Genomic DNA, 22,062 nt, shown 5'->3' with positions numbered 1-22,062 from the left:
AGATGTAGAAGAAGAAGAGGTAGCATTTTCGTTTGTCATTTGCAACAAGTGCGGAGGGTCCCCTCTTGCTGTTGTTGCACTTATTGCATGCCCTTTTAGTTGTTCTTCGTTATATTATATTTTTTACTTTTTAAGCTTAGACAGAACGGCGGCAACGTCGACAGAAATAAACTATAGCTACACATATATAAATATATATATTATATATGCACCCACGGCCATAACAACGAGTAAAAAAATAAAACCAAGATAGTTGGAAACCATTCGTTGTGTGTGTAAAAATATAAAAAATGCAGCAATGCATTCAACAGTTGATTCACGAGAGAAAGAGAGCGGCTAGTGAGAGAGCGGCGGCGAGAGAGCGCTCAACAAGTTCATCGACGATCTGTTGCGTCGTTTACTTCTCGGGTTGTGTGTGTGTAAAATGAGTGGAAGAGGGGGTCGGTGGCACAGGGGTGTGGGTCAAAAGTGGTGGGGGGATATGCCGGCGGGGGCAGGGGGGCGTCGTGTGGAGTGGCAGTGCCAGAATGTCTGGCAGCCACGACTCAGGCGCACACACACACACCACTCCAATGGGTCAGCGTGAGCCTGCGAGTTTGTGTAAGTGAGTATCTGTGTGAGCAACTGGCAGAGCCAGCGAATTTGTAGCGCGGCCAGCAGCTAAGGCAAGAACAACACAACACGGCAACAGCAACCGCAGTCGCTAACGAAAGTCGCAGCACAGTGGGGAAAAAGCTTCCAACAAGTGGTTATCGATTTCTTTGCTATTTGTATCTTGACTTATTATTTTTAAAATATGCATATACATATGTACATATATGTTTATGTATACTCCCTGCCAACTGCTAAGTAATATAAGAACTGGTTCTAGCATCTTTATAATAAGTGCTTAAATTATTTTTAGCAAGCTAGTACAATTAAAATTTGTTTAATTTTTATAAAATAATAAAATTTAGTTCAAGAGCTTTTTGAAAAGAGACATTTTTAGAAATATGTAATTTATTTGACTTGAAAAATATATTTAATTTTATATATATGTACCTATGTTTTGTAATTTTTTTCTCCATTTAATACTCCCTTTCCTACCATTTTTGCTTTACTGTGCCCGTTTGCGGTGTTTGTCAGTTAGTCAGTCGACGGGTGACTGTGGCAGTGGCTCCGCACTCGAAAAAGGAAGGGGGAAAAGGGAATGGGTTGGTTCGTCCCCTGGTGTTCATTCGGTCCCACCGTGCACACACAACAGCAACAACACGACGAAAAAAACAACACGGCGCACAAAAGCGCCGCGGCAGCAACAACAAAAACGCAACGAACGGGTATTTTGCATCCTGCTCGCACTCACGCAAGCACTCGACACAAGCAGACGCAGACACCTCGCGACACGATTGTCGTCAGTTTGTCTGCAATGCTCAGCGCCATGCTTCTTGTTCTCGTTGTTGTTGTTGCCGCTGCGCCACTCGACTGCGCTCTCTCTTGCTTGCGTTCGCTCTCTCCTCCGCCTCTGCTTCTGCTTCTGGCTCGGCTCTCTTGCACACCCACACGAAGGCAGCGCAACAGCGGCGGCAGCAATAACAACCCGAGCGGCAGCCGCAGACAGGCAGGCACTCTACGTCTGTGTTTGTGAGTGAGCACTCCGAGCAGCGACGCCGACAGTGACGCCGGCAGAGAGCGGCCGTCTAGAACGTATCTTCGAACTAGAACGCCGAGGGCAGAACAATTGTGTTTTGGATTCCTTGCCGTGCGGATCGCAAACGCGAGTTGTATGCGAAGAGCGTAGTAGTAGCAAAACGTACGAAGTAGCTAAAACAACAGGAAAAAAGAAGACTAAAAGCCAGTCAGTCAGCCAAAAAACACAAACATTAGTGCTTATACATTTTTTTTAACTGTGTCTTCTGATATACACTATACAATATAAACGTCGTATACACCACGAAACGGATTTTAAACAGAGTGTGTTTTTTGTCCGATTATAAACTCCAAAAGTATCAGAGTGCGTGTGTGTGTGTGTGAGTCGCAGTCGACGTCGCTGCTTTGGGGACAGAGCTGCCAGATCGCGAGTTATGAAAGCGCAAGCGTCGCACGCAAGTAGCAACAACAGCTACAACAAAAGCACCTAAACCTACAAAACACCAGCTAGCCAGCACACTTTTATACATCTCTATATATATTTTGATACAAAAAAATATATAACTCGACTCTCAGAATAAATCTTGAAAGACTAAAAAACCCATACAAAAAACCAACATGGATAGCAGCAGCGAGCAGTTGAACGGCTCTGGAGCTTTGAATTTTAAGCGGCCCAAGGATTCTTCCGCGGAGAACTCGACAAACAACAATAACAACAACAACAACAGCTCGTCTTCGGGGAGCCCAAAGATGGGCAGTCGTCGGATTTTCACGCCCCATTTTAAGCTGCAGGTGTTGGAATCGTACAGAAATGATAATGACTGCAAGGGCAATCAAAGGGCCACGGCGAGAAAATATAACATTCACCGCCGGCAAATCCAGAAGTGGCTGCAGTGCGAGTCGAATCTGCGATCTTCGGTGGCCAACAACCAGCAGCAGCAGCAGCAGCAGCAACACCAACAGCAGCAGCACCACCAGCAGCAGCAGCAACACCAGCAACATCAGCAGCAGCAACTCCTCCCGCAGCAATCGGTATCGCCCACACCGTCGGCGGTCAAGGTGTTCCACCAGCTGAACCATCCGCTGGTGCACCAGTTGCACCACCATCACGCTGCCGCGGCGCACCACCATCATCATGCCCACCATCATGCGGCACATCATCATCATGCGGCAGCAGCGGCGGCGGCAGCAGCAGCGGCAGCGGCAGCAGCGGCGGCCCACCATCATGCCGCCCATCACTTGCTGGCCGCCAACGGGATGGTGCCACACCCACTGGCCGCCCATCCCCATCTGCATGTCCCGGTGGCGATTCACCCGCAACTGCAACATCAGAAGGAGCAGCAGCAGCAGCAGCAGCAACAGTTGCAAGAAGAACAGCAGCAACAGGAGCAGCAGCAGCAACACAAGTTGCAGCAGGATCTGGCGGAGCCAACAGCAACTATTGCTGCAACAAATGGCAGCAACCAAGGCTCCTCCTCGAGTGTCCTTTCGGCTGTGAAAATCGCCGCCGTTGTTGCCGCCGCCATGGCCACCAGCAATGGCAATCCCGCAGCAACGCCAGCAACAGCAATCCCCGCCAGCAGCAGCAACACATTGCCGACCAACAGCAACAGCAGTTGCAACAACGGCAGCAGCAGCAGCAGCAGCAACAGCAACAGCTGCAACACCAGCAACCAAGTGCCAATACAAGTGCCAATTCTGAGTGGATCCCCAGCAGGAGGAGCCCCGTCATCGCCAGCCAGTCACATTCCACACATGCCCTATGCCTTCCACCACCACCACCACCAGCACCACCATCATCCGCATCCGCAGCTCCACAGCCACGCCTTCTTGGAGAGCCGCCTGGAGGCGGTGGCCACGCCCGCGCCCATGGACCTCTCCCTCGGTTCCTCCGCCCGCCGCCAGATGCAGCTGCACGAGGAGGATCCCTCGGGCGTGGACCTCACCTTCCGCAAGCGCAAAGTGGCCACCAGTCCCATGCAGCCGGACAAGATCAGCAAGCTGGAGGTGCAGCTGGAGGTGGAGGTGATCAAGAAGGAACCCGAAACGGAGGCGGAAACCGAAGCAGAGGCGGAGGCGGAGGCGGAAACGGAGAACGAGAACGAGGACGTCGAGGTGGATGTGGACGTGGAGACGGAGCAGCCGGAGGAGCACAAGCTGCCCTCCAAGCAGGTGAAGCTCTTCAAGCCCTATCTGCTGGACGACGAGGAGGAGGAGCAGGACAACGAGTCGGATTTGCCGGCTGCCGGCGAGGAGAAGCGTGACCAGGAGGCGGATGAGTCCCGGGATGCCGATGACGACGAGGTGGACTCCAAAGTGTCGTCCGCCGACAAGAAGCAGCGCCGCCTGAAGAAGAAGCCATCGGTGGTCAGCGAGCAGAGGGAGCCCATCATCTGGAGCAATCATCCGTATCCCGGCTGCCTTTCGCCCGGCAGTTCCACTGCCAGCTTTCAGTGCCCCATTGGCAACTTGCAACAGCAGCAGCAGCAGCAACAGCAACAGCAGCAACAGCAGACATTTCCCGTCGGCGGCGGCGGCGGGAGTCCTAATCAACAGTTTCAGGATAACTGCGGCGGCCCCAGCAAGGCAACCACGCCCCTCAGCCCCTTCTCGGGCCCCGCCCTCTCGCCCACCGGCTTCTGCTGCCCCAAAGGATCGCCCGTCTCCGGCTACGAGAGCAGCTCCTCCACCTACAGCGACAGCGGCAGCAACTACAGCCTCAATCTCCAGCTGCACGCCGTCTACAACGACAATCTGATGTACATGCAACAGCAGCAGCAGCAACATCAGTTGCAAAGCCAGCAGCAACATCAGTTGCAACACCAGCACTTGCACCTGCAACGCTGGCTGGATCAGGAGTCGCTGGCGAGTGCAAGGACATCGTCCTCGTTGTCCGCCAACCTGCCGCTGATCCTTGTGGCGGATCCTGCGCCCACAAACCTGACCCTGGTGGCCTAAAAAGGGGGAAAAAAAGAGGGGGAAAGGGGAGCACACACAAATACACACATACAACATTGAACACTGAATCGTAGAGAGTAAGGAAAGCAGCAATCCCACCAATCGGATCGGTTACAACGGCAGTCACTGGGCCTGGCCTTTTAGTTCCCTAAGCCATATTTAAGATACAGCAGAACACATTTTTTTTAGCTCTACCACCTAAGTTTACCTTAAACAACAACAACAACAATTGTACATCTAAGCGACGACATATATCTTCCAAGCATATCAAGCAGAAAAAAATGCCCCAACCCTAGGATATAAGACCCAAATTTTTTTTTTTTTTTGGTTACCAACTAAGAACAAATTAAGCTTAGGTTCAGTTTTTTTTTTTTTTTTTTTTCTTGGTTTAGCTTGTGTAAATAATTGTGTACAAAAACTAAAACAAAGCGAAACATTTAAATTTGCTTAAGAATTTCAACGCTAAATTTAATTTGTAAAAGAGGAAGAGACGGGCGGAAAGGGGGTGAGAAAATTGTGAAAAATGCAACTGGAAAAACTGAGAAAATTGTTAAGAGTAAAGCTTTAAAAAATGAAACAAACACACACATCTTTACAAATACACACTTTTTTATTTGGAAATTGAAAATTGAAAATTCTTGTGATATGAAAAAACAACAAACAAAATTTTAATAAAATTGTTGAAAACTGAAGCTTAATAAATATATAGCTATACGTATATATACTATATATATATTTACAAACACAAATGAGAGCAAGAAATTAAATGTAATCTTAAGCAGTTACATCTAAAAGTTAATTATAATTATATACAATATACATATATACAATATATTTATATACAAGCAAGATGATTACGTTTTTTTTCATTGCCAAGGGAAATCTTTACTGAACCTATTTAAAAGTGCATACACACACACAGAGAGATATACACCTAAATATTTATATATAAAAAAATCAGTATTTTTATATATAACATTTGACAACAACAATAATTTTGTGACCATACAACAACCAACAAGCAACAACAAAAATCAATAACAAAATGAATTGATTAAATTAACAACAGAAAACTAAAAACTTTAAATTGAACTGGTTTTATCATTGAATTTTGGGCGGAGTTTCAATCGAGGTTTTGCTTTTCAGATAGAAAACGATTGGGAATTTTTCTCACCTTCATGGATCAACAGATGGTTTCCTAAACTTATGGTTAAGAAGAATGAAACCATAGTCTGTTTGAATGAAAGGACATTACTTAATCATTTAAAAGTATATCTACTTACGTAGTTCGTTGACTAAGCGCTTGCTAATATTTTTCTAAATACCCCCCGGTGTTTTTTGTTCGAAGTCTAGAAAGATCTCCCTGATTTTCGGATCGGTGGTAATTCTTGGCTGGCTGAATGACTGACAAATGTGTGAGGTTAAGGCCCCATTTATAGAATCGATCGCCGTTTGATCTCCGGCGATGTTTGACTTAGTGTGTGTGAGTGTGCGTGCGTGTGTGTGTATTGTATTTGCGTGCCGCATTGTGACAACTCATGGGTTGTCAGGGCATAGCTTGAGGCTTTGGGGCTTTCCATTTCAACATTTCGACATTTCGCCACTGCCACGCCCCCTCCCGCGTACCCACCCATTTGGACCACACACCACCACCCACCGCCCACACCCCACTCCAACCCCCTTCCCTAATCCCCTCGAAAATGCCTCGGTTTCTGGTCGAAATTCGCGCTGGCACATTTTGGTCGGCGGGGTATGACTAAGCCGCAAATTCTATAATGATCGTATTTTTAAAACGTTTAAAAATAAAGTGCTCTCGTTTGCCAATGTGTGCGCCAATCACGAGCTCCGAGCCGCAGCATTCAGCATTCAGCATTCACAGCACAGCACAGCACCACCGCTATCCGCAGCCACATCCATCCATCCACATAGTCACATCCACAACCAGATCCACAGCCACAGCCACAGCCACCGTCACATCCACATTGGCATCAGAGAAACCACCGCAACCGCCACCGCCGCCAGCTATCGCATCGTATCGTATCGTTTGGGATCGTTTGGGGATCGCTTGGGATCGGATCGGATCAGATCGGATAAGTTTTGGGGATTGGTTCTCGAGTCAGAGCGGCACATAGTCATTGTTTTTCACTTGACGCGCAATCCCTTCAGCAGAGCGAAAAAAAAACGAAGCAAATCCGTCCGATCGCTGCCAAAGAATTTCTGCGACATTTGCGGACTCAGCGGACGGACGGAGGCGATCGCAGACCCCCTGGGATACCCTAGTCGTACACAGAACAAAAAACTTACTAACTTTGATCATTTGGTAATATTTAAAATCATATTCTACAGAAACCACATAAGGCTGTGAACCAACTTTACCTTTACGTTAGTTTTTTTAAAATATTTTTTCTGTTTGAAAATGGTGTGTGGATGTTGCCGGGAGATCGGAACTGTTGGCATCTATGTGGTTTCATAGTTCAGGTGATCGTTCCCACGTAGTCAAGTAAAAATGGGAGAAAAGGTGAAGGTAGAAGGGGAGAGACTAGCTGAAAAAAGAACGGAGGTATTGATTTAGGAGAACTACATATATGAACCAACCACTCCGGAATTAAAACTAAGCTAAATCAAATTTAAAGCACTTTGAAACAGGGATTTTAATCGGGAAGCCTAACAGGAATACGGAAGGGAAAAAACCCATGAATGTAAGCCACATACCTTTATGTAGATGCACAAGATTGGGAAAAAAGCCACAGTGAAAGATAAACTTTGAACAGGGAACAAAAGATGACGAACTTAGGGACAGAAATGAAATGGGAAGAGCAAGGTGTTAGGAAGCCATACAACCTTCTCGATGAGAAACTCCAAAAAAAGATAAAAAAAAAAAAAAAAAAAGAAAAAACCCCGCGAAGATGGGCAAACGCAAAGATGGGTCCCCGTGACAGGGAACACATTTCGATTTTCGATGCGAGGTGGGGCCCACAGGTATGGGAAACTGGGAAACTGTGGGAGGAGCGACCGACCGACCGCAGATGATTGCTAAATTTCGATTTATTTTCGTGTTGTTTTCGTCGAACCGCGTTGCCGTGTAAACTTTTTCGTGTCTTTTTTTTTTTTTTTTTTTGCCCACCTCCACCTCCCATCGAAATGTGCGGTTTTTGTTGCTGTGCTTTCATGCCACGTGACAAATTTCGATCGCTCGGACGTAACAAAAAATATATATTTTGATTTGCAGCCAGCCAACATTTTACAAAGTAAATAGGGGAAGACGAAACAGTGCCGTGCAGTGCAGCAATTGAATAGAATTCACCTGAGTCCCGAGACTCGAGATTCAAGTCTCGAGTGCCTTTGCAGATGGCGATCGTCTCTATGGCTATTTAAAATATATATACGCTTATATAGTTTGTTATTGATCAAGCGAGTGATGTTGTAATCAAGGGAACGGATCTCGCGCGATCCGATCGACAATCGTGACATAATGTCTTATATGAATTCTTTCAGCTCTGAACTGTACCAATCGGTTTCTTTGCTCTATATCTTTTGGGTTCTACATGACATAACGTAAAAGCAGCTGTGGTAAAAATGACAGCCTTCAAAACACGAAAGAAAAATTACAAAAAATAATCTTGGAGAGAGAGGAAAAATCAGATCAGTAATTTTTAATCGAAGAGATTTAATATAATTTTGGTAACAAGATATAAGTATAAGTATATATTGGTATAGGATATACACCCACTTTTATTGGAAATCGGTTTCTTTGCTCTATATCTTTTGGGTTCTACATGACATAACGTAAAAGCAGCTGTGGTAAAAATGACAGCCTTCAAAACACGAAAGAAAAATTACAAAAAATAATCTTGGAAAGAGAGGAAAAATCAGATCAGTAATTTTTAATCGAAGAGATTTAATATCATTTTGGATAGATATAAGTATAGGTATATATTGGTATATCCACCCACTTTTATTGGAAAAACCAACCCAATGCACCCGCCGAACCCTTAAGATCCCTGATCAATCAGAATCGCTGACAGAACAGAGGACGAACGCAAGGATCCATCAATGTTGCGGGAGCACTTCGCCGAATCCATCAGATTTGCGATAATGTTAACCCCCTCTTGTCTTGAGAAGCCTTACTACCTTACCTACCCACATGCACTATTTTCGGCTAATAATTCATACGAAAATTGATTTTAATTTGGACTGGCTTTTTATCAGATTTGCGGCTATTTTTGGGACTCGCCGGGGCAAATGTGGCAGACAAACGATACGAATAACAATCAAATAAATCATTCTCGAGTGGGCTAGAACGTCAACTAATTATAGATCAGGACAATGTTGTTGCTACACGATGACTATAGGCTATATGTTCCGCTGACAGTGTCAAATCGATGTTCTTCAAATAAAGGAAACTCGGTTAAGATCGCCGAACGATTTCGGGGTTGGCCAAAAACGTATTGTGTAAGGTCCGCCGGGTGGCTAACCGAAAAAGATATAGCACTGCCACCAGTCCAGACCCAATTTTCGATTTCGGGCGTTATCTCGACAGGCGGATAAATCGCAAGCGAAATTGATAACCCAGACCGTTTGCTAGTTTGTTTGTTGGGCTTGACCAGTTTCCGGCGGCTTAAAAGTATCTAATGGAGGTTGATCGATGAACAGTGAAACCGATCTGCCGATCCACACGCCAGAAAAATTGTAAACTAAAAGGGTACTTACCTCAGACTTTCTTGAAATTGCACCACATATTTATATTTGTTTTTATTGGAGCTGAAAAAAATAAATCCAAAAAGTTTTACCTGTTTTAATCATATTTATCAAAAGAATAAAACTAAAAAAAAATCCCCAACAATTTCATATTAAAAATTTCCCCCCAAAAACAAATACAATTTTTCATAACTTTTGTATATATATTTTGATTAAGTCAATACAAAATAGGTTTCATAGATCGTTAATGTAGTGTGATGTTATTTTAATAATAAAACTGCAAAGTAGAAAAAGGAAAGGAATATGTAATTTGATAAAATAACTAAAAAACTGTGGTTTAATTTCAGAAAACATTTCCGCAACTCAAACTGGCAGATTGAATCGAGTTATATATAGTAAATGGGGGTATCATTAGTTAGTGGGTAGTTCCAGTAATCGATTGGTTTGCGCTGCTCGCTTCCTTTAAATGCTGGCGTATATCATAAACATTACATACAGATTAGCTTAACTAGTCGTATATTTCTATATATACATTTAGGCGTATATATGACTGTAAATCGATCGCGGAGGATCGCCCTGGGATTTGCTGGAATCGAAAAATAGAACGGCACACACACTCTCACAAACACACACACGGACATGGACGCACACACACACACGCACACTCACACGCGGACTGGGCAAAACATCGAGAATATATATATACACATTGACATAGGCTAAACATCCTTGAAGTCCACCGATAGATGCAGAAAGTTGTCGGGATAGCTCAGGTGTTCGGACATCCATTGCAGTTGGGTCTCCTCGTGAAGATCGATGCCATGGGTGCGGCATCCAACTAAAAATAAGAAAAATCAATATTCAAGTGATACTATAGCAGATCCAATGGAAAAAATATAAATTTGGCACTCTAAAAACCGTAGATAATTTAAAGTAAATAACCCTCAGTTTTCGTAAAGCCCAAAGTAATCGTTTTACCTATTTAAATTATTTTATTAAGGATTAATTTAAGGATTTAAACTTAATTGAAGTGGAGACTTATTTCTATAATAAATTGCATTAGCATTCCCATTTTCATTTCTAGCTATTGGTAACCAGGATTTAATTCAACCATCGATCATTATTAAGACTGCAAATTAGGCAAACACACATTATCGATCTTCATAAAAGTTAATGAGATCATTTAAAGTTCTGAGGAATTATGCCGCTGAACGCAGCGGAAACTAAATTAGTCTGATAGCAGAAAATAGGGTTAAATAATAGATATTTTTCGGTCTTCACAATGTCTGATCTTTTCTAATACCACTAAATATTCGGAAAGGTAATCCTAGAAAGCATAAACGTGCCCGAGAATTATCCAAGGATCTATCATTAAATATCACAAGGGTTTTTCTGAAGATACACGGTATAAAAATTAAAGTTCTCATCAACGGCGTACTGAACCATTATGTAAAAGATTAGCAATCAATATTTCATTAATGAGAGACAGCGCTGCTGGCGAAGCCTCCATAGGCGAGTACCTATATTATAATGAATGAGATCAGGCAGCGATTACTGGCGACTGATAAGCCTCCACCTCTGTCGCTTCTATACAGTACAAAACGCCGATTTGATCGTGATCAATTTGCGAGCTATAAAGATTGTGGAATCCGAGCCGAAAAGAGGAGGCGGGCTCTTCAGAAAATCAGAAAATATCAACTCGCTTGGAAATCAGAAATCAGAGTTCTAGCGGCTTATCTACGAGTGTGTAGAGTGTGTTTCCTATTCTTATTTTTCCTTCTTTTTTTTTTTTTTTTTTTGGCGTACCCAATCATGACGATTTTCGTCATTTTTAATTTTAGCATATGAATTGTAATTATAGATTGGCGATTGCCAATTTTCGATGCCGTGCGATTGCCAATCGGCCGGTGGTTATAGCGAGCGTCCCGATCGAGGCTTTATGTATGTCCATGTGTGCCTGGTATTTCACACACACATATGAACGAACACCCGGGAGATATAGGGTGTATGGGCTGATAATGCCTGATTACGGACGGTGGGAGGCGGGAGGCGGCAGGCGAGTGTGGAGTGGTGTGGTGTTGGGTGGTGTGTTTTGGTGTGTGTGGTGGTGGCGATAAGATTTGTGCAACGGGGCGCGAGTTCAAGTAGGGCGCATAGGCGGCAAAGCCCATGGAGCTCCGTAATATTATAGACCCCGCGATACTACCCACACACCGTTCCATTCCACTTCGATCCGCTTGCGTTTCGGTTGGGCAAGTCACGAGTTTAATGACCAAGCTAAAGCTAATGGCTAATGGCGCTACCCCAAAAATAATAAATGACCGGAATCCAATTGCCTCGAGTGGAAATATGGGAAGCCGCCCAGCGGGAAAGTGAGAAGTAGGTTTTTTATTTGAGTGGAAAACCTCCTTCTTTTAGCAGGCGTAGGGGTAGGGATAGTTGAAAACCTACTTCTTTTAGCAGGCGTAGGTAAGGGATAGAAAATTTCGGACCGCTAAATGGGGTGGGTTTCTGAATATGACCATAAGTTACAACGAAGTTGTGACTAAATATTGTCTTTCTTCGGGATTTTGTTATATGATGCCCGGTCACATCAGTATAAAATTTCGTGCAAAAAGTGTAAAAAGTGAAAGAATGTTGTGTTAATCTTAAAAAACAAGATAAAGGTAAGTTATAACATAAATATTTTTGTTTGTATATCCTTATTTCAGCGTTACGGATATGGTGAACATAGGCATTTTTCCAAAAACTACATTTTAGCCGCCGGAGGCGTTTGTCAAGTAAGTATGTAAGTTTTTCATTTAAATTTATTTTTCAATTTTAAAAGAACAAACAATGTTTTTTTTAGAGTTTGTAATAGATTCGACTTCAAAGATTCTGGCCCTTGTGTTAATATTAACGGCAAATCTGAACAGGCGCAAGCGGACAATTCGATTTCGTCATTTGAAGAACTCGGCCATTTAGACTCCGATGGCGAAGCCAATCCAGAAGCATTTGTAAGTACTCACTACATTTTTAATAAGTTTCAACAGCCCTGTGTTCCCATGCTTTTTACTATGTTTATTACTTACTTTTCTAAATTTCTCTAATTTTCCCATTACTTTTTATATATTTATTATTTGTGTTAATATGTAATATATTAATGTATTATGGTTTTTATTTTCAGAGTCACTCAGAAACGACAATTACAGTCTTACCCAATATCAAGATGATCTGCGTTCACCGTTCACTAAGGCAAATAATAACATACAACAATACTTATGATAAAGGCCCTTGGACTGTAAATAGATTAATAAATGCATATACCAAATAAAAAGTATTATTTTTTATTGTGGAAATTCTGTAAAGCGGGAAGGCCAAAAACCAGTGGATTTTGCCCTGCATTCAGCAGTTACAGATCCACTGGATTTTGCCCTGCATTCAGCAGCTGTAGGTCCACTGGATTTTGTCCTGCATTTAGCAGCTGTAGGTCCAGTGGATTTTGTCCTGCATTGAGCAGCTTTGGGTCCACTGGATTTTTCCCTTTACCCCTTACTTTTGTGTGTCACCCCCGTGTATTTTGAAAGGAGAGACGGCAGATTTGTAAGGGGTAAAGGGGATTTTCCACATTCCGCTTGTATGAAGAAACCACTGGAAAATAGCATATTTTCCACAGGTTTTTCCCGCTGGGCGATCCGATCGATCGGCGGTACGGGGGCGCATTCCCAGCGGGAAAGTGAGAAGTAGGTTTTTTATTTGAGTGGAAAACCTCCTTCTTTTAGCAGGCGTAGGGGTAGGGATAGTTGAAAACCTACTTCTTTTGGCAGGCGTTGGGAAGGGGTAAATAATTTCGGACCGCTAAATGGGGTGGGTTTCTGAATATGACCATAAGTTACAACGAAGTTGTGACTAAATATTGTCTTTCTTCGGGATTTTGTTATATGATGCCCGGTCACATCAGTATAAAATTTCGTGCAAAAAGTGTAAAAAGTGAAAGAATGTTGTGTTAATCTTAAAAAACAAGATAAAGGTAAGTTATAACATAAATATTTTTGTTTGTATATCCTTATTTCAGCGTTACGGATATGGTGAACATAGGCATTTTTCCAAAAACTACATTTTAGCCGCCGGAGGCGTTTGTCAAGTAAGTATGTAAGTTTTTCATTTAAATTTATTTTTCAATTTTAAAAGAACAAACAATGTTTTTTTTAGAGTTTGTAATAGATTCGACTTCAAAGATTCTGGCCCTTGTGTTAATATTAACGGCAAATCTGAACAGGCGCAAGCGGACAATTCGATTTCGTCATTTGAAGAACTCGGCCATTTAGACTCCGATGGCGAAGCCAATCCAGAAGCATTTGTAAGTACTCACTACATTTTTAATAAGTTTCAACAGTCCTGTGTTCCCATGCTTTTTACTATGTTTATTACTTATTTTTCAAAATTTCTCTATTTTTTCCCATTACTTTATATATATTTAATATTTGTATTAATATGTAATATATTAATGTATTATGGTTTTTATTTTCAGAGTCACTCAGAAACGACAATTACAGACTTCCTCAATATCAAGATGATCTGCGTTCACCGTTCACTAAGGCAAAAAATAAAACATACAACAATATTTATGATAAAGGCCCTTGGACTGTAAATAGATTAATAAATGCATATACCAAATTAAAAAGTATTATTTTTTATTGTGGAAATTCTGTAAAGCGGGAAGGTCAAAAACCAGTGGATTTTGTCCTGCGTTAAGCAGCCAGATTTTCACTGGTTTTTTCAGTAAAAAAACCATTGGATTTTGCCCTGCATTCAGCAGCTGTAGGTGCACTGGATTTTGTCCTGCATTTAGCAGCTGTAGGTCCAGTGGATTTTGTCCTGCATTTAGCAGCTGTAGGTCCAGTGGATTTTGTCCTGCATTGAGCAGCTTTGGGTCCACTGGATTTTTCCCTTTACCCCTTACTTTTGTGTGTCACCCCCGTGTATTTTGAAAGGAGAGACGGCAGATTTGTAAGGGGTAAAGGGGATTTTCCACATTCCGCTTGTATGAAGAAACCACTGGAAAATAGCATATTTTCCACAGGTTTTTCCCGCTGGGTTGTTCAGGTGCTTTTACAGTCGCCGAATTTCAATAATTATCGTTTTAATTTATACGATGCTAAATAGAGTGGTACACCTAATGTCTAACCTATATTTTAGTTTCAAAGCCAGTATTCCGAACGCAAATAATTACAAACCTTAAAAGGGTAAACTTATACTTTAAAAAGTCAGGTATTAGTTAGAACTAATTTAAGAAATGCAATAAATATCAAACGCTTGAAGTGAAATTATGGAAACTAAACCTATTGGATTGTTCCAAAGTTCGCTAAATGAGTGATTACATTCAACAATCATTTTATAATACAAATTTTGAGTGGCTGTTGTCATAACTATGAACACGAAAGCAATTAATACAGTAATTATTGTCTGTGTTGTAAAAAAAATATTTATTTACAAATAAATATATAAACTATAAATACCTAAGCATTTTTGAAAGCGATTCAACTGTTTTCTGAATTATATTACTAAACTTCCAGAGCCACATAATGCCATATAAATCGCATATTTGACTCACAGATCTAGTTTTATGGTTCCGAAAAATAAAATTGTAAAACAGTTAAACGTAATATCTCCCAAGGTGACGCTCAATCGGCGATATATCCAGCGATTTGAGGAAACCATAAAACCAAAGACACCTCCAAAGCGCCAAAGAGATCATAAATCTTGCATAGGAAACGGAGCCGAACGATATAAACTATTAAATGGGGGACAAGCCCGCAGACAAGCATTATACATATACTATATGCCTCTGATCTCGGGGTGATATGTGTGTGCGGCCCCCACAGAAAGAGAGGGGAGACAGCCGTGTGAAAGAGAGGGAGCGAGAGCGAGAGTGGCGCCAAACAGTCTGAAAATTTATTGATCCCATTTTTATTATCGTCAACGTGGAAAGAAACGAGGGAGCGGTGGAAAGCGAACGACATCGCATAGCTCATGGCTAAAAATAACAGCGATCCATCGATCTGATAAGGTGCCCCAATCGTTATAATCACTTAATAGATTGTGCTCCATAAAGCCATTAAATAAGAGTATAAAAAACCCCTCTCTGTTCCACACGATTCCAAACGTTCCGACGCCAAAAAAAAAAAAAAAAAAAAAAAAACACGCTTGCACTGGGAAAACTCAATTTTTACAGTTCAGTGACGCCATTAAAAAAGAGTGCGAAATCGAAAAGTGCTAATCAATTGTTTTTGCCTTCGCTTGCCTTCTTTTTTTTTCGGGGCCCCCATAATTTCAATTTTAATTTCGGTTTCTTTTCATCCAGCAACAAAGTAGGGGAATTACGAGCAAAGGCGGAAGGGAAGGGGGAGGGGAAGGGGGAAGGGACAGGGGTTGCGGATGTTTAGCGAAAGAAATAAAATCGGATTTCGTTGACGGTGCAGTTGAATTGTGAATTGAAGATTGCACCCGATTATGGCCGATCAAGCAGACAAAAAACAACAAACAAACAAAAAAGTGGGGAAATTAAGTGGGTGCTCAAAGGGCGGGGGTGTGGCAGGAAATGGAAGAAGCGAAGGCTTTTTAAGTGCTGTCTAATTGGGAATGCCAACAATGTATCAATATTGTGCCGATAATGAATATTGATAATTAAACAAAGTTAAATGTATCTTAAGAAAAGGTGTATTTAAGGTGTATTTTGGAGCATTGTTAAAAAATGTTGTATACTGTCCAGAAACTTTATTTAGTAAAGAAATATATATTTCGGTTATATAAACCACATATGTATATAAAGATAGGCAGAACTTTAAAACAATCTTTCTAGAAAGATTTGAAATCGTTTGGGATCATTTAAATGCCGTATGATTGATGATCGCCGGGTGTTAAAAAAGGTAAATTAAAATAATGATGATGCTGCGAAGTCAAACACACAAACACTCGTACTCACACTTACACTTACAGGGCAGCAGCCCACCCAAAAAGCGGGGCGTGGCACTGCCAATTGTCACACACAAACACAAACACCTGCCCACACAGATACACACCGATTCCCATACATGGGCATTGTCCAGGTTGCATTTTGCAGGTTGGCATTTGTATTTGTATTTGTATTTGCGTTTGTGTTTGTATTGTTTGTCTGATTGACGAAATGCAAACGAAAATGTGTCGAAATGGGACTAAGCAAATGCGCCGATGAACGAGCGAGGAAGAGGGAGAGCAAAAAAAAGGTGTGTGGGGGGAGGGGGGATGGATGGACAAGGAGTGGAGGAGAGGAGAGGAGAGGAGAGAGGCTAAAGTGATAAACATTGAGGTGCGATTTCCGTGCGCCGCCGTTTTCACCGGAGTTTTGTTGGAGTGCAGCGAAAAAAAACAGGGAAAATAAAGAAGTGGCGGGGGAAGTAGGAGAAAAAGATCGGGGGCAGGGGGACAAGGTGCCGGCGAAGGTGTAAATACAAATAAGCGGAGGTGATATCTCAGAACTTCCTTTTCACACATTCGAGAGCACCCTACACAAATACAAACACAGCCAGCATGCCACACTCACAAACACACCGAAAGTAGCTGCAATAGCGCAGAGATATTTGATTTTTTTCAGGCTAAATCTAGCTTTTTATGCTTATAACATTTCCATAAATATATTTTTAAATATTATAATATAATATAATAATATAGTATATAGATAAATATATAGCTAATATCTGGAATCCAATAAAAGTGGGCTTTTCGTAAACTTTAAAAAGCCTTGCAACACTAAAAGCCACTTGCATTTATTGTTGCTGCTTTCCGGCAAAGGCAAAGGCATCGCAGTCGGCGGCAAATCATGAAAGCAGCAACAACAAATGATGCGAATGCCAATGCAGCAGGAGCAGAACGCGAGCGAGCGAGACGGGCTGAAAGGAGCGAACGAGATGGAGAGAGATGGAGGAGCCAAAGGCAAAGCCAAAAGAAATGCGTTTCTTTTATTTTTGACGCGTCTTAGATTCTTCCTCTGCCGCCGCTTTGCTTCTTTTTTCGTTTCTTCCCGATTTTTGTTGTATGTATTTTTTTGTTGTAGTTGTTGTTGTTGTTTTTGATTTCTCGGAATCGCATCTACTTTGAACCTTTCACGTTCCGACTGAAAACTCAGAGACCCGGCTGCATTGTATATTTGAATTTCATTTCAATTTAAATACGATTTTCTATGAAAATGCACGCACCACAAATACGTGCAATCGTTATCCAAACGATCGCTCCCTCTCCACCGCCTTATCCGTCCTTCTTCTTCTTCTTCTCCTTGCCCCATCCAGTCCGTATGTATATAATACCATCCGAGTTTCATGAAAAACCCGGCGAAACAAATTGATCATGTTTTGAATGCATTTCTGTTTGATTTTAATTTGGATTTGTGTACTCCAAAAATGCGAAAGATTCTCGGATGGAGTTGGATCGGTAGAAAGAGGAGAATGGGAAAGATCGCCACGTCTTTTTGGAAATGCATCTTCCCCAAAGGAAACTCTGAACACTATATACCGTTATCTTCAGCCAACATTGCATATAGTCCATCTTTTTTAACTTTGTGTTAGGTTTAATTAGTTTTCCCAAGCAAATATTAATTAAGTAAAATGCATATCTAATAACACTCAACGTGTTTGTTAGCCCTCCCAAAATCCCGCTAAAACACGCAACATTCTATCCTGATCCCAAGGGATCTTAAGAGTTGCATACCCAGTAGAACCCGGAAAATGTCAGCGGATTGAATTGCTTTTGGCCCACTTAAGCCAGGCGTGCGGCCAAAACTATCCGAACAATAATACAATACTAGCTGAATCCGAACCCGAATCCGAATCCAAATCTAAATGTGAATGTGAAGGACAACGACGACGAATGACCTTTCGTTTCGGAAAGTACGTTTTACGTTTTGATCGACGTCCATCGGCAATTGTTTGGGATCGTCGGAAATTTCTCACCTTTCGAATGGGAAATTCCCTAGGAGAGCCTGCATAGTACATAGTACATGGCCGAGAAGGCCGTGTAAGCATGCAAATAAAGATTTCACACCTTGGCCAGCGCACCAGGGTGCACCGAATGCCAAGGAATGCCAAAGGACACAGAGATCTGAACACCTGGGAAATACCCAACCTGCCCGAAACATATGGACAGGACACACAGAGCACAGCACTTAGAGCACAGAACACAGGAGGGATCTCTCTCTGAATGGAAAGAGGAGAGCTCAGAGATCCTCTTCTGCGGCACTGGCTGTCCATCCAGTCCAAGTGGTTCCCGAAAAACCCCTAACAATATAATTCGTAAATCCCAGCCGCAGGTATTTAGTTCCGCCTTTTGTCCGTCGCTGGAATTCCCAATGCTATTATTGCACCTAAGCCACTGGAGTGGGAAGTTGGCAGTGTGTGTGCGTTGCAAGTTGCTGCCGGCCAGCAACACACGTTGCTCTGTCTCGCTCGCGCCGCTTTATCTCCTTCTCTTTCGCTCAGGTGCCATCTCGCTCTGGTTCGTGCTGTTCTTGTCACCGGCGCCGCAGGTCAACAGCGCAAGCAATGTGTGGCACCATCTAACAGTTGCTGCTGCCGCCGTTGTTGCAGGTTGCTGGTTGCAGGTTGCTAGTTGCATTTAGCTGGTGTATTTTGTTGCAGGTTCCATGACTCTGGCATTTGTATGATTGCCGTTGCAGGGAGTTCCCTTTGATGTTGCAGGTTTTCGACTGATATTGTTGCACCTTCGAGTGCCTGCTGTTGCATGTTCTGTGTCTGATATTCATATTTATGCAACTTTAGCTGGCATTTTCATTGATGTTGCAGGTCTACAGCTCAGATTGCACCTTCTATGGAATCTTTAGGAGTTTGTTAAGTTGATGCTTCAAGTTTGTATTTATGGTTCTTTTAATCCTGATAATTTAATGTCCCATATTTATATCTTGTGACATAGTTATAATATTTTTCTTATTGTTAGAAATATTTCTGCTTTATTCGATCCTTTAAGTAATTTAGTAAATGTTGGTTTTGTTAAATCTCTTATGGTTTTTCGGATGTTGTTTCTTCATCAACTAGCGCTGTTTTTGTTGCATTTACTGCACCTCTGGCTGTTGTTTTAGTTGCCGCTTTGCTTTGCTTTATTGTTGCAGCAAACAGCAGTTGTTGTTGTTGTTGTTGCTGCTGCTGCCCCGAAAATCCACACGCACATTTCATTGTCGACAAATTTCCAGCCGGCAGACAAAGAATTATTCATTCGTTTTTGTTCAACGCACTGCACTCGGTGTTTGAATGGCCAAGAAAAATGTGTGGCGAGCAAGAGGGAAACAGAGGGCACATTTTCGGATTTTTAGCCATATTTCCAAAGGGGGCAAGCGAGATGGCCAAAAAGACCTGCGATCCGCACCGCACCGATCCGATCCGATCCGCTCCGGGTCGCTTTTCCACCCCGGGGGCATTGCATTCAGCCCGACAGCATCGGAGAATCATCTCCTTTTCCATCTTCCATTTCCAGTTCTTTTTTTTTTTGTTCAGGTTTTTGTTCAGATGGGACATTGATGAATTGAAGAATGATTGCCGGAGAGTGCCGCTTAGGGCGGATTTTTCGGCTTGGCTCGCCTCGGCTCGTTTGTGTTATTCAATAGAAAAATAAATAAGTCAGACGGGTCAGCAGGGAGAGGTACAGATACACAGATGCAGATACAGATACATTTACAGGAAGATAGACATGCACTTGGCCATGCCAGACTGACTGGCACCTTTTCCCTAATTTCCAAGAGACGCTGCGTCTGCCCAGACAATGGGTTCTTCTCGTTTTCCTTTTCCCTTACACTTATTTTAAGGTTTTTTCTTCTACATTTTTTTTAGAGTGCCTGTGGTAATTGATAGCCGGCTAAAGGCTAAAGAGCCCGAAATCGAAAATCACCGGAGCCAAACTCACCCGCTTTGCGCACAGGTGTCGATAATTCGGCCATCAGGTCGGCTAGACTCTTCTTTTGTCCGCCCTCGCTGATCGGCGAAATCAGTTTTTGCGTGTACGTGAAGTCCTGTCAACAATGGGGATAAACAAAAAAAAAAAAAAACAGGGAGAGAATCCATCAATTTGAGCTGAACTGATCTGATCTGATCTGGTCGTGGGTTTTCCACTCACATCATCCGTGTAGATTCGCAGGGGAATGTTTTTGAAGGACTCCTGCTCGCCGTACGGTTCCATCAGCCTCCGGTTGACCGCCCAGAACTGATCGAACTTGTCGTTGACCAATCCCAGCCACAGTTGATTGTGGTCCTTCTTCTGCATCGCGGATATCACCAGACCGCGGTGCTTCAGCACGTCAGCCTCCTTCAGGCAGGACATGTAGTGCGATTCCAGCAGCTCCCTACAATGCATTAATGGTTAATATGGTTTTTTTAATTCAGTTAGACCTGTACTTCTAACCCCGCAACTTTTCGAATTTAAACAATTTCTATTTTTATCCTGAAGGGTTTCTTGTTAGAGTCCCTAACAAACTGCATCATTAGTTTGTTTTCGATTTTTTGGTCAATGTTATGATGTCATTTTTTATGATGTCCCCCTTTCAAAATTTGCAAAACATGGATTTGCAGAAAAGTGACCAGCACTTCTAATCCCTTTACTTTTCTAATTTTTATTCGATTTACAAGCGGCGTACCTCTTTGAATTTGTTATTTAAATATCTATCTAGCCGCATAACTAGTTTATTTTCGATTTTTTTTATCGAAGTATTGTAATTTTTTATGATGTCCCCCCTTTCAAAATTTGCAAAATTGGGTTTTCAGAAAAGTAACCAGATTCCAGTACTTCTAAGCACATAACTTTTCTAATTTTCCTGCGATTTACAAGTGTCATACCTCTATGAATTCGTACTTTAATTCCCTAGCAAACTGCATCATTAGTTATTTTCAGGCTTCGGCTTGCCGAAGAAGCTAACTTTCCCCTTTTGGTTTGATATTTACTTGGAGTTCAGCTTGACGAGCGTGTCCTCGGGGAACTTGGAGAAGTGGATAGTGATGCACCAGGGCGTGCTGTCCTCCTCCGGATGCAGCAGATCGTAGAGGACACCTGACCAAGGGTATAAACAGTTTGTAAACAATAGGAATCTGATGATATCATCCGTATATCCCACCAATTGGATAGTGAAGGCGAAGGGGCGTTCCATTAAAGTCGAACCACACGGCTCCGTCCTGATATTCGGCGGCTATGTAGCGGGAGAAGTACTTGCGCACCTGTCAACACCAACGGATATTATCACGATTGTCACAATACATCACCATGTTAGGCCATTGTTTACCTTGTCAGTGACCAGAGGCAAATAGCTTAGTCGAGATATCATCAAATAGAAGGGCTCCGGCTTAATGCCCACGATCTCATCGCGATCCGCCTGGAAGCATATGCCTATCTGGCCCTCCCAGATCATTCGCAACACCTCGCGGTCGTGGGCCATGCTCCTTTTTTTGCTATTGTTTTGACTAAATTCTATTTCCTTTTTGCACAATACGACTTGATAATAGCGATGGCACTTGCACGAACGAGGTGGCAGTGCTGCGCTATCGATAGAGCGTACATCGCAGTCGGGCCCAAAAAACATTGCCAGACTGCCTGATTTTTGTAAACAATGTAGCTACTTTTAATTTTAGATTTTTTCATAAATGACAAATGTTTGCATAATAAAATGTTCCAAAATGAACGATTGTTTTATAATTTGTGCGGTGTGAATGGCAACTCGTGAAATTTATTTCGTAGATTTAAAATAAATTTTAGCGATCCATTTTTGATTTTCAA

General features: G+C 42.4%; 2 protein-coding genes and 1 long non-coding RNA gene across 3 annotated transcripts; 2 read left to right on the top strand and 1 right to left on the bottom strand.

Moving 5' to 3' along the window:
• The first annotated feature begins 1,689 nt into the window (after positions 1 to 1,689).
• On the top strand, positions 1,690 to 5,236 carry LOC108095303 (putative uncharacterized protein DDB_G0291608). The gene has a single exon (XM_017196363.2). It carries the CDS (start codon positions 2,245 to 2,247, stop codon positions 4,582 to 4,584), a length of 2,340 nt encoding a protein of 779 aa, XP_017051852.1. The 5' UTR covers positions 1,690 to 2,244; the 3' UTR covers positions 4,585 to 5,236.
• Positions 5,237 to 9,588: 4,352 nt separating this feature from the next.
• Positions 9,589 to 21,822, bottom strand: LOC108095374 (autophagy protein 5). The gene is made up of 6 exons (XM_017196454.1): positions 21,572 to 21,822; positions 21,407 to 21,506; positions 21,237 to 21,342; positions 20,416 to 20,641; positions 20,206 to 20,311; positions 9,589 to 10,120 (listed from the first exon to the last, which is right to left on the bottom strand). Exons 1-6 carry the CDS (start codon positions 21,722 to 21,724, stop codon positions 10,002 to 10,004), a joined length of 810 nt encoding a protein of 269 aa, XP_017051943.1. The 5' UTR covers positions 21,725 to 21,822; the 3' UTR covers positions 9,589 to 10,001.
• LOC122319772 lies at positions 11,966 to 12,521 on the top strand. The gene is made up of 2 exons (XR_006245317.1): positions 11,966 to 12,278; positions 12,449 to 12,521. It is a non-coding gene; the product is annotated as an uncharacterized LOC122319772 (long non-coding RNA).
• Positions 21,823 to 22,062: the final 240 nt, after the last annotated feature.

This window comes from Drosophila ficusphila, unplaced genomic scaffold (genome assembly GCF_018152265.1).
Source record: "Drosophila ficusphila isolate 14025-0441.05 unplaced genomic scaffold, ASM1815226v1 contig_198, whole genome shotgun sequence".
Lineage (NCBI taxonomy): Eukaryota > Metazoa > Arthropoda > Insecta > Diptera > Drosophilidae > Drosophila > Drosophila ficusphila.
This window is presented reverse-complemented; position numbering and strand designations above follow the sequence as displayed.

Bases quoted from the DNA above. Each gene is read 5' to 3' on its own strand.
- LOC108095303 (XM_017196363.2), top strand. From the start codon at position 2,245: ATGGATAGCAGCAGCGAGCAGTTGAACGGCTCTGGAGCTTTGAATTTT.
- LOC108095374 (XM_017196454.1), bottom strand. From the start codon at position 21,724: ATGGCCCACGACCGCGAGGTGTTGCGAATGATCTGGGAGGGCCAGATA. The intron at 20,312-20,415 runs GTGAGTGGAAAA...CATTGTTGACAG, and splicing joins TGCGAATCTACACGGATGAT to GACTTCACGTACACGCAAAA. The intron at 10,121-20,205 runs GTGAGTTTGGCT...TCTTATTTTTAG, and splicing joins GACACCTGTGCGCAAAGCGG to TTGGATGCCGCACCCATGGC.